Here is a 12377-nt window from a genome sequence, read left to right on the forward strand (position 1 = left end):
CCAGGGCTTAGTGCTGCCCAAGATGATTGTGATTTGTTTAAAGAAATATAAAAAAGCCAGGGTGTTTCCCCCCTATAGCACAATGATAATGGGTGCTTTCAGACCTTCCTCTAGCGCTGACACAGCACTGTGGAGATAGGTTTGGCTACGTGAGACTAGGAGGAAGCTAATGAGTGGGCCCTGTTACTGGGAGATGGTTTCCAATGTTCCCCCAGGGTGCAGAGTAATGCATGATTCCTGTGTAATTCATTGTGACAGGTCTTCCTCTAGCGCCCCCTCCGACCTCACAGGGGTGCTTCCCTCCTCTCCACCGCTGTCTCAGGTGTAGACTCATGCCATGCATATTTCATAGATGATCCAAACAGCAGCAGAGATGCAGCCACAGTATTAAGCCACAGGCCATAGGAGTGGAGCATGATGGAATGTCTTACACTAATACACACACCGCATACATAAAACACAAAATTAAATAAAAAAGAACAGGACAACCCAAACAAACACGCTCTCTCAGTGAATGCTGTGTATGCACTCCGCAACCACGACATCATACAACCGCATACATCATCACATAAATAACTTTTAGCCCTGGTTCTCATTCATCGTGAAGGTTGCGCACTCACAACTAACGTGTCACTCACCAAAGGAGACTCCATAAATAACTTCAATATTTCTTTATTCATCCAGTAGACTTTAGTGTGCATCTAGATGAGGAGCAGGCAATGTCTGCTCCTCATGCAAAGAACAAAGAAGAAAACCTTTTTATATTTTTGTGGCTACACCAAAGGGGCTTAGCTTACAGGAGCTGCCACCACTATCCTTTTTTATTTATTTTTTATGATCAATTTTTTTATTATTTTTATATTTTTGAACACAACATACAGAACAAACAAATACAATTGAACAGGAACCAAAAACCCTCGCCCACCCCCCACCCTCTTTTTCCATAGGTCTATAGTCGATGACTTGGCTTTATTAATCCTTGCTGTAGAGAGCTCAAGCATAACTATGTCTAGAAAATATGCCAACCACCGTTTTATACAAAGCAAGGGGGGGGCACTATCCTTTTTATTGAAAGAGGGATGAAATCCCTCAGTACATCATGATATACTGTATCTACTATTCTCCCTTGGACATAAATCCTGAAAAATGATCTTATGTTGCCATTCTCTAAGGAGAATGTAGGAATGATTTGCTGCTGTGATGATTTCTTGACATACTGTATGTATTTGATACATATTTCCCACCGCACTGAGTCAAACCCTTAATGGTAAAACCACACTGCGCCCCTCATTTCTCACTGCACCATGATGCATTCAAGGGGCCGACTGCAGATCAATTTCCCACGCCATCTGTTCCCTTCATTTATTCTCTTGTTCATCTGTCACTCAAGATGCCATTGATCAGGTTTCATGTTACTTGTGTGAGTGATGCCTCTCAACACGTTGTTGTGGCATATGCTCCTCCCATGGTGCAATAGTGTAGACACACCTGATAGGGATAAATACATTTCAAAGGATGCACTTTTCCATGCATTTTTTCAAATGATAACTATAAGGTGCTAAAAAGTAAAAAAAAGAAAAATGTAGCTGTTGACTTTTTGTTCATTTCTCTTCTGCCTGATTTTATGGGCTGCTCTGACAGCAGAGTAGCCCTTTTAACAGAGTCAGCCAATGAACTGTCCATTAAATGTCCATAAAACGCACTGTAAAGGCTCAGCTCGCTCTTGTGAGTGCAGGACCGCGGTATGCCGATGTAAGCTGACCCAGTGATGTGGTAGCTCCCTGCTCTGTCTCTGTGCATGAGTCACTGAGTTGTCACAGTGATGTGCCCGACTCTGCATTCATCCCTGCTGCTGCACCCATTAGCATCGCAGTGTGTCCCGCAAGGACACACGACAGGACGACCACTTAACTCCATTTTTTCTCCCGTCCTTCTCCTCCATTATTGGTCCTCCTATGCTTCCTCCCTCCTCTGCCTCACAGTCTCCTCTGTATTTCTTCCTCTACAGGGTTAGAAAGTGGTGGTGTGACTTTGAAGGAGCCCGCCTCAGAAGGGGAGATCGAGAGCTCTGCGCCGGTCACGTTGCGCTGTCATATTGATGGACACCCACGGTGAGTCTCCTCCCCCATCACCTCACGCTCACAGGGTTAAGGATCATGTTGAGGACTGTAGTGAAAAACTATTCTTCTGTCCTTGTTGGCCTCTCTCATGCCCTTATGTTCTTCTTTCCCCATCTCTTCACCTTTTTGTATCTTTTTTTTTTTGCCTCAGTAATCACCCGGCTCTTCCCCAGTTTTTTTCTTCTCTTCTCAAACCTCTCTCACGGCAATTTTCCTCTCCCCTCAGGCCGACATGCCAGTGGTTCAAGGACGGGGTGAAGCTGACAGAGAAGAGCCATCAGATCAACAACAAGGAGAGGACGCTCACCTTTAACAGTGCCAGTCCGGACGACAATGGCTTGTACTACTGCTGTGCCAAGAATGCAGCGGGGCACGTTTGCAGCAACAGCAACTTCACCCTCAACATTATAGGTGTGTGTATGACCTTCCATGACAGTGTGTTGTGCTGCTGCAACATATAAATGCTTTCTGCCACTCTTTGATTTGGTTATAGAGCAGCAAGTAATTGTTATTTTCATTATTGATTAATTAAAAAATAACCTGGAGAGATAATTGAGGGACGTCCCTCATTTACAATGACATTGAATCAATTACAAAAACAAAACGCAGAAAAGAAGCGACACCATCTGAATTGGAAAAATAATCTGATAAATAAATTATTAGGATGCAAAAGAAAGTACAATTATGTAAAGAAATTACAAAAATAAAAAATTAGTTGATTTGGCGATACAATTCTTGAAGGTTCCTCCAACGCAATATATTTTGTCTATAAAATGTCAAATTGTAAAAATGCCCATCACAATTTCCAAAAGCCCAAGGAAACATCTTCAGTTATTTTGTTTTGTCTAACGAACAGTCCAAAACTCCAAATGATACAACGCGGAATTGCCATGTTGCTTAAATAATTAAGTGAATTTTTCCACATTGCCCCACCTGCCAGGAAGTGTGGTGAGGAAGGAAGGAGGTATGAGAGAGAGAGAGAGAGAGAGAGAGAGAGAGAGAGAGAGAGAGAGAGAGAGAGAGAGAGAGAGAGAGAGAGAGAGAGAGAGAGAGAGAGAGAGAGAGAGAGAGAGAGAGAGAGAGAGAGAGAGAGAGAGAGAGAGAGAGAGAGAGAGAGAGAGAGAGAGAGAGAGAGAGAGAGAATCACCTTCCTCCTTCTCCACCCACACGGTCACAGACAACATCATAAACATCTAGCGAGCGAACAATAACATCAACTCCCTCGGCAGCGGCGTTTGGTTGATCTGACTGCGTAACTGTAGCTTTCACAGACACTTTGGTGTACTCTACTATGTTGTATAGGGAGATCATTAGTTTTTCTGCTCTCAAAGTGACTTATGTTGTTTACACTGTGTGTGTGTGCGTGCGCGTGCGCCCCTCCTGTGTATTATCCCCTCAGCACACCACAGAGTTAGTACTGTACATACAGCAGCACATCTGTGCGTGAAACCTGATGCCCCGTTCCACTCTAATTAGCCACCTGCAACACACAGACACGCTAGGTTAGCACCTGTGTGGAGGAAGAATGGATAATTGTTGAGTTTCCAGTTGCCATGTTGCCACCCTCTGCTCTTCTATAGGGCTTCACCTTAAGGAAAAGCTGACAGATTTAGACAGGTTTTCAGTGCCTGGTCACAGCTCTTTAAGACGAGGCTTCCTGGGTGGGCCAGGTGTGATCTGAGAGAACGCCTTTCTTTTTCTTCACACCAACCAGTAGCCATATCCTAACGCGGTTACTGGCACCATACCTCTATTAGCTGTTAAGATTTGAAATTCTCACACACGCAAACCTGAATTAAGGGTATTTTCGTGTTCCCATTTTTTTTTTTGGAGTTTCACGCCCTTCAGCTTTGTATTTGATGTATAACAATATTCTAAAGTCTGTGGTATAATTACTCCTTCTCTAGGTACTGTACCACATCTCTTGTTGTGGCAGGTCAGGGCAGCCTAGTCCATTGTTAGGCAGTTGGGAGGGTAGAAAGAGTCAAAAGAATATGAATAGAAGGAAAATACTATGCAGTTAAAGCATTTTTGGATGATTTTAAATTTAGTTAAAAACTCTGTTGTTAAAAATACAATGAATAAGGACCAGCCTTATTCATTGTTTACCCTTTTAAATTTTATATCAAATTGATCATCCAGGGACAGATTGTTCTTGTTTCCCTAATAATCGACCCCACTTGAGTCCTTCTAACCCCAATTTACTGCAATAGCGTGACTTTGGATTATCAAAGAGAAGAGAGAGATCATCTCCTGTGTGTGATTCTACAATCCAGGAGGGAGGAAAAGGAGGAGATGATGGTCCAGATAACCTGCAGGGTCTGTTCACTGACCTCATTAAGTCTCCCGGGGGGGCCCCTTAGGTGTTGACACACACCGCCACCTGAAGGCTGCTTGCTCAGCAGCCCCGAGCTGCTGTTTGCAGCTTTTAATAAATCCACACAGATGGAACTTGATGGTCTGATGCATCATCATGCAGATGTTTGTCTACCCAACAGATAAGAGTTTCCCGCGGCCGGTGGTCACTCCTGAGGACCAGGTGGTGTTGAGGAACGAGGAGGCCGCGTTCCACTGCCAGTTCACCGCAGAGCCGGCCCCCACGTTGGAGTGGTACCACGAAAACGAGCTGCTGGCAAACAAGTCTCGGTATGTTGAGAGCGAAATCCTCCCCTCTGCAACACTCTTTTCTTTCCCATCATCCATCTCCTACTCCCCTCTCCCACCCACTCCCTCCACATCCTGCCCCCACTTCATTCCCTCTCCTTACTTACCATTATACAAGCTCCAGCCACAATCGGCTATCCCTTTGAACCCAATGAGCTGGAACCCTTGCGATGGGCTCTCAGCTCTCTGTATGCCGTGACAACTCGCGCTCAAGATGAATTGCACATTAAGGAATATTATTACTGGAACAGAGCGCTGTAAAGTTTGTCTGCGGTCTACTATACATCACTTGAACACAGCCTTTCTCTCCAGCCAATCACAAAAGACTTGCAGCTCTCCGGTGTTCAAGCACTGAGCGGAAAAAAAACCCTCCAGCTACAGTCAGTTTACCAGCATGTCCCCTATAAACATATAAGCACCTGATAATAACCAATTTCTATACCAAGTGCCAAGTATACCCTCAGGGTTCATAGCACCTCGCGCTCCTGCATAGACACACCATCGGCAAGCTGCTCCACATGAGAAGCAAGAGCCGGGGTTTTCAATTTTAAAGTGATTATTCTGTTCAGTCAGCGAGGAAAGAGAACAACTTCAACATCAATAGTTAGTCACTTGTGTAATGAGCTTGTCAGAGGCGGGTTTGGTCACCTTGGTAGTGATGACTCGGCACCAGAATTACAGATGGATGGGTGAAAAGTGTGAATATAAAGACACGCACAGACTGTTTCAATAAAAACACCTGGCCTCTTTGTGGTTAAGGTATTCCAAGCAGCCTGTTGTGTTTATTGATCTGGGCTGATATAATGCCAGAGGAATGCAGCTCTCTGCAGGAGATATCATCTGTTTTGCACCTGCACTGTTTAGACAACCCTCCCCCTCCAGATTAGGTGTGAACATTTAATGTAGATTGTTTTTCATATGTGTGAAACCAACAAAAAAATATACCAGCGTGAGCTTAGGGCTATTTTTGCAGACAGAAAGGAATTCTGCCCCATGGGTCAAACCAACTCTGGAGGTAGAAATGTGAAACCATACCAATTCTTTCTGCGCATGTAGCTATAAAAATGATTGCCTTTTAAAAAAATAAAAATAAACCTGCCTTTGTTCATTTTGTTTAATGGTTATTTTAGAGTTTCCTCAGAGTGAGGTAATGTTCCACATACTTGTTCTCCATCTCTCGGGTGGAAATAACACAAGCTCCCAAAGCTCATTCCCCCCCCCCCCACCCACCCACTATTAAACAGAGAAGAGATGACACAGAAATATCACCCCTCCTGAGGGAATCCAATGCAGAACCAGATAGTCCTGGTAGATGAATCCTGCGTTTGGAATTACACAGCATCCTAAATGTATCCAGCAGGACCTTTACCTGTTCCTCTCTGCCTTACATATTCACTTTTCCCATGAGCTTTATAATGACTTTGTTGTATAGGCGTGATGAGCTGTTGAGATGTCCCGTCTGTTGAGCTTTTTTCTGTGCTGTGTGGGATGTGCAGCTCCTTATCTGTCAGCCCTGAAGCTGGCTTAAGGTCAGCCTTTAATTACTTCTCATCCCGTCCATCACTGGCACTGATACTCCCTTCATCCTGCCAGAGGCTGCGGGCCAGCCGTCAGTCATTCAGTCCTGCTCTTTAAAAAGCACAAGACTTTTTTGAATTAACTCACTATGTAGGACACTTTTTTTTTGTGTGTTCTGTGGACAAATTATTCACATTTGCTTTAACCTATTTGGGGCAGCAGATGGTTTGAATTTAGTGAATCAGGGCAATTCAGATACAAGTACAGAAGAAATAGGCCTATGCTAAAATAGTCTTATTTTGTGGCACTCTGGCACTTACATTGTCCTGTTTAGCAGAGCATCTCCATCTGGTGTGCTCCCAGCAAGCCAAAACAAATGCTGAGAATTATTTTCAGATGTCATCTGAGCGAGACCTGGGGGTGGGAGTTGCGTGTGTGCAGAGAGCATTTCTCACGTACAAATAATGTGCGACTCCCTGTTTGTTGGTCATTCGTGGTGAGACAGTACGAATGAGCAGAGCTTGAAGTGTGAACTGTTTGATCTGTTTCTTGTCCACAGTCTGATCCTGTTATCCAACGGCACGCTGCTGATCACCCAGGTCAAGCCCAGGAGCACAGGGACCTACAAGTGTGTTGGCCGCGGCCTCCGAGGCTCCCATGTTACACTGGAGGCCTCCCTCCTCATAGCTGGTACACACACACACACACACACACACGCACACACGCGCACACACGCAGATCTGTGCTTCCCATTTGCCCTTCATTCCCTCTCCAATTTTATCTCCCTGACATCTTGATCCCCAAACACAACAACTGTGGATGAAGCTTTCACCGTTTTTATTTTATCTATTTGCAGTTGTTGAACTGGTGAGGGAGAAACACCTGTGATTCTGTAATCTGAGAGGGGGGTGGGCATTTGGGTTACATATTATCCTGCCCTCCATCTCATTCTGCTGTCCTCTTTATTCTTCTTCTTGCTCTTTCACTTAGAGCCAGATCTCTTCATTCCCTTATTGACATCCGGCCCAGCTGTATCCACTACACACACGTGGCACTGGAGCATTTTCCTGCTTCCCCTCCATATTATTTCCTGCCAAACTTGTTTAGCTTAACAAGCTTTCTCCAAATTGCAACAGCACGTGGCTGAACAAATGGCAAAAGTAACAAGATAACAAACCAGAATGACTCAAACTGGCTAACAAGTGGTGTAATTATGAGCTTGTGAAATGCCATTAGACCTGCCCCCCTGTGATTTTCAGAAATGGCTACTTACTGTGTTAAACCACTTTAAACTGAAAACAAAACAACAGAACTATGACAAATGTAACATTGTGATTGTGCATAAAGGTAAGGTTATCATACAGGCAGAGAAAATAATGTAATATACAAGTGTAGACACATCGAAGTTGCTTTAATGTTGCACGTAACCGCGCCTGCTCATCATGAATCCAAAGAGAACTCCTTAAAACACCATTTGAAATGGCTGCTTGAGCTTAAAGCAGGAACAATCTGTAGTATCATCTCATTTTACTAATCAGCCAGCATTTTGAAATGCAAGTGCATGCAAGTCAAATACTTTGTATAAGCTCAGGGCTGGAATTTCTATGCGTTTCAGAGTCCCGAACACTTTATTCCCCTTGATCAGCCCCTTTTCCCCAAGGGTTTTGGATTAACGAGGTACGACTGTATCCGCAGTTTTAACCCAGTGAACCACAGCTCCATTTAAATACCTTAATTCACTTAATCTGATGGTAATCCCTGCAGGCATTATAGGGGATTGTGTCACAGTAGAATTCAGTATTTTAGGGACAAGTTTAAACAGTCACTCCATCATAGCTCCACCTCATTCGTTTCACTGGCCCCCACCAGCCCCTCTCCCAGCTCAACTTCCCTTTCATCTGCTGAGAAATGTGTTTTCTTCTGTTCTCATTAATTGATTTAGATCTTAGACTCATAGAAGGTCGCAGCCACTGACCAGCTTTAAGAGCGCTGTCGGACAATAAAGTATTAATGACTTCCATTTGGGACACACAGTCTCAAACCACTCAGTAGTGGGAGGTCTTGTGAGTCTTTGTAACACAGATCAAATTCCACTTTCTGTATAGGGGCTGCCAGTTTTGATATGACCCACCTCACAGAGACCCTAGTTAATTCCCATACAACCTATATACTCAGTTCGCCTACTGTGCGCTTTGTTCTCTAATTACTGTGACCTGCGCTACAAATCAGAGGACTTTTCCTAACCAGACAGGAAATGTGCTAACAGAACTGTGCGTTGGAATTAAGACTGCTCGGGGCTGCTCATGAAATTCTAAATCAGTAATGCTCCGCTGGCTTTGAAGACAGAATAATGATTATCAGGAGCCGTGTGTGAATTGAAATCAATTTCAGCATTCCGATTGCTACTTCATGCTAAAAGATTCTCCCACTCTCTATGCTTTCCACCACAGAGATAGACGACATGGTGCCCAAGATGTCGAAGGTTTTCACATCAGACACCCTGCAGCGGGTGGCCTGTCGTCCCCCACGCGGCAGACCTGAGCCCGAGGTCTGGTGGGAGAAAGGAGGTCAGCGGGTGTCCACGGAGGGCAGAGTGTATCAGGATGGCCTGGATCTGGTCTTCAGTCCCACAGAGGAAGGAGACTCGGGCACCTACACCTGCGTGGCCCAGAACAGGGCTGGACGCAAGACGCAGGAGGTCACCTTCACCGTTGCCAGTGAGTCAGTCGCAGACAGCTTCAAAGGGACACTTCAGCAGTTTTACACATTTAAGTTCGGTTTACCCGTCACGAGGAGTACAACTCCTGGAAAGAAAATAGAAACCCTCAGCTTGGGCTTGAGACCTTATTTATTTTGCAGAACGCCTGCATTCTAAACAGACAAACTAGGGTTTGAAAGAAGATGCTTTCACAATGCATTATGGGAAATGTAGGCTCCAGTTCCAATGTTTGGAGCTTTACCCTTGCTAGAAATAAAAGCAAGTTTGGATATCTCGGCCTCTGCACCTTCAATTTTGGCTATTCTTTTTTTTTTTTTTTTTTTTTTTTTTTTTATCTGTCTCTTGTGAGTCCCCTAACTAAAATACCATAATTTGTTGAATTGTAGTTTTTTGTAGCAACCCCAAAAGTAAAAATAAGCGATTGTAAACTGAAACAGAATAAGCAAGCCATTGAGGTGCAACATACACTATATATGACAGTAAGTCTTGCTCTTTAATGTCAGGAGCATGCTGGGAACACTGGGACCTTTTGGGATTATTAATAACCCAGATGGTCCCAGTGTTTAGACTGACCAATGGACCAAGCTCATTAACACTTTTTAGTATTTCTTCAAAGGACTGCCAGGTAGTCGGCTACATTCTTATTATGCTATTATGTATCTACTGTATGGGTAAGTGTAAAATGTCTGTGCTTGTATAATAATGTGTGTGCGTGTGCGTGCTCGTGCGTGTCCACAGCTGCCCCAGTGTGGGTGACGAGGCCTCAGGACAGCCACCTAGAGGAGGGGAAACCAGGTTACCTTCACTGTCACGCTCAGGCCAACCCTGAACCTGAGGTCACCTGGCTCCGCAACAACATCATGATCACGACCGAGGTCAGGTACCCAACATGACACACACATACACAGTTATTAGGGTCTTTTTCTGACATGCATTCTATCTAGCAGATGAAATTTTTTAATTTAAAAGATCTTTCTCTTTCCTTATCTCTAGGACTCTCGTTTTAAGGTATTCCCTAACGGCACCCTCAGGATCAACAATGTGGAGGTGTACGACAGCCAGATGTACGGCTGTGAAACCAAGACTGTAGGCGGCCGACTGTCTGGGCAAGCTCGAGTTATTGTGCTTGGTAAGCTGTGAGAGAATCACTCAGTTGATCAGTATATACAGTAGATTATACTTTGAGTGTATACTGAGCAAATATTTGAAGTTATTCCCCAGAGCGACTGAAAGATTATGTGTAATGAGTGAAATCATATCCAGGGTATAATGAGTAATACAGCGTCGAGAGTAAATCTAAAGCAAATGTGGTCGTGCCTGTGGGCTTGTGAGTGTGAATGTGTGTGTTTCCTAAAATAGAAAGAACATGTCCATGTTGTGTCTCTGGGCGTCCTGCAGGACACCCACAGAGGTGTAAAATATGCCTCATGCACGGCAGCTTTGTTCTAGCCTCCATTTTAACACAATATAGCCATGATAAATTCCTATCAGCATAGCTCCGCCGCTATAGGATTACTGTGATAGATGGCCTGACATGTCGCTGATAGTCTGGCCAATCTCTCTGTTTATATGATCTCAGCCTCTGATAAACTTCAGTTATTATACCCATCAGATCTGTGTGCACATTTGTGCATTTCCCTGAATGTGTCCGAACATGATTTCCGTCAGCTAATGTGCTTATTCCCCAACCCCTCCCCTCTCCTCTCCTCCGTGTTTACCACATGTGTAATGTGTGTGTGGTGTTTTGACTTGTGTTTCAGAGAAGCTGAAGTTCACCCCGACCCCCCAGCCTTCTCAGTGCCTAGAGCTGGATAACGAGATCACCATCCAGTGCTCAGCTAAAGGCCGAGAGAGCCCAACCATCCGCTGGACCAAAGCAGGTGTGCACGCCGCTGGCTTAATCATAGCTCACAATATCTTAACCCTCGTGTTGTCTTCCCGTCTTTTCGACGTTTTTGACTCCTTTTTTTCACAGTTTGTTTTTGCTTTTTCCAATGTTTTAAATTATAACATTTTTCTTCTACACATTTTCAGCGCTTATTTCTACGTCCCATATTTTCTGATATAAAACAAAAATTGAAAACTGGTCAATGTGACCCGAAGTCAACACAAGGGTTAAGTCAAATAATGACTGTTTAACACTTAATTAAAGAAACCCCTCATCCAAAATGCAGCATTATCATTCATTTATTTTATGCTAACGCTGACAAATGCCTTTTCCACAAGAATGTGTAGAAACATGCGCAGAATCTGCAAAAAAAACAAAGTGTGAGGACGGTTCATCGCCACGGATCATTTCCCCCTTTCATCGGCGTTTGACATGATTGAGTCGATTTAACCACTTGAATTCCACATGCAGCTCCAGACTCAGCCCACCTAAACCCCGCTGTCCCTGTGTGTCTCTCTGTCTCCCCCTGCAGACGGAGGAGAGCTGCCACCTCGGGTGGAGCAGAAGAACGGCCAGCTCCACTTCAGCAAAGTCACCCGCAGCGACGCAAACAACTACACCTGCATCGCCTCCAACAGCCTCCAGGGGGAGATCAGAGCCCTGGTGGCCCTCATAGTGGCCGGTAAACTGCTCACTCAACATCCTAAAAGCAGGGAATTATGTTAGAAAGAGCCACACTGACATACTAGTCATCAGTCCCACATTGGGGCAAATGTACTGAGACAAAGTAATTGTGGTCTAGGTACATCTGAGTCATTGATCATTCTCATCAAGTGGCAAACACAGCAGCATTTATTGTGTGCTTGGTGGCCTTTTTATTGCCCAGTAATGAATTGCATTTGGGTTGTAGAGTGTAACTGAGATGTTAACCACAGTCACCACAGTCTGTAAAGGAAATGTTGTGGCCCAGTTGTGGTGTATTAATGTGTGTGTGTGTTGTGTGTGTTGTGTGTGTTGTGTGTGTGTGTGTTGTGTGTGTGTGTGTGTTGTGTGTGTGTGTGTGTGCACATATAGTGTACATTCGCTTTAAGGTGGAACCAGAAAATACAACGGTGTACCAAGGTCACACAGCCATCCTGCACTGTCAGGCCACCGGCGACCCCGAGCCTCACATCCACTGGATGGTCAAAGACAAGACGCTGGACATCAGTAAGAACAGGAGGTAAATGAGACACTTGTTTCACCTGATTCTTGGATTAGGATTAAACTATGTGATTACAGGTTCCAAATGGGAATGATTGCAGTTTTATCATGTCTGTGCATTCATTATAGATTTAGCTTGTGCTAATATAGTATTACACACCTGAATACAATGGGCCTCATTAAAGAATGTCTCGTACTAACAGATTTGTTCTGAAGTGGCACATAAGAGTGCTTTATGGGAAGTCTTTATTTCTTTAATTATTAA

At 44.3% G+C, this 12377-nt stretch overlaps 1 protein-coding gene across 1 annotated transcript in view; it reads left to right on the plus strand.

The window, feature by feature from the left end:
• The window catches only part of ptk7b (protein tyrosine kinase 7b), a 33870-nt gene that overhangs the window by 12331 nt on the left and 9162 nt on the right, over positions 1-12377 (plus strand). The window contains exons 3-12 of the mRNA XM_039784768.1: positions 2009-2111; positions 2347-2531; positions 4619-4766; positions 6862-6992; positions 8753-9019; positions 9760-9896; positions 10015-10150; positions 10782-10901; positions 11442-11591; positions 11984-12131. Of these exons, the coding sequence (XP_039640702.1) occupies positions 2009-2111; positions 2347-2531; positions 4619-4766; positions 6862-6992; positions 8753-9019; positions 9760-9896; positions 10015-10150; positions 10782-10901; positions 11442-11591; positions 11984-12131 (1525 nt within the window). The remainder of the gene's footprint in view (positions 1-2008; positions 2112-2346; positions 2532-4618; positions 4767-6861; positions 6993-8752; positions 9020-9759; positions 9897-10014; positions 10151-10781; positions 10902-11441; positions 11592-11983; positions 12132-12377) is intronic.

The sequence above is a fragment of the Perca fluviatilis genome, chromosome 19, assembly GCF_010015445.1.
Source record: "Perca fluviatilis chromosome 19, GENO_Pfluv_1.0, whole genome shotgun sequence".
Lineage (NCBI taxonomy): Eukaryota > Metazoa > Chordata > Actinopteri > Perciformes > Percidae > Perca > Perca fluviatilis.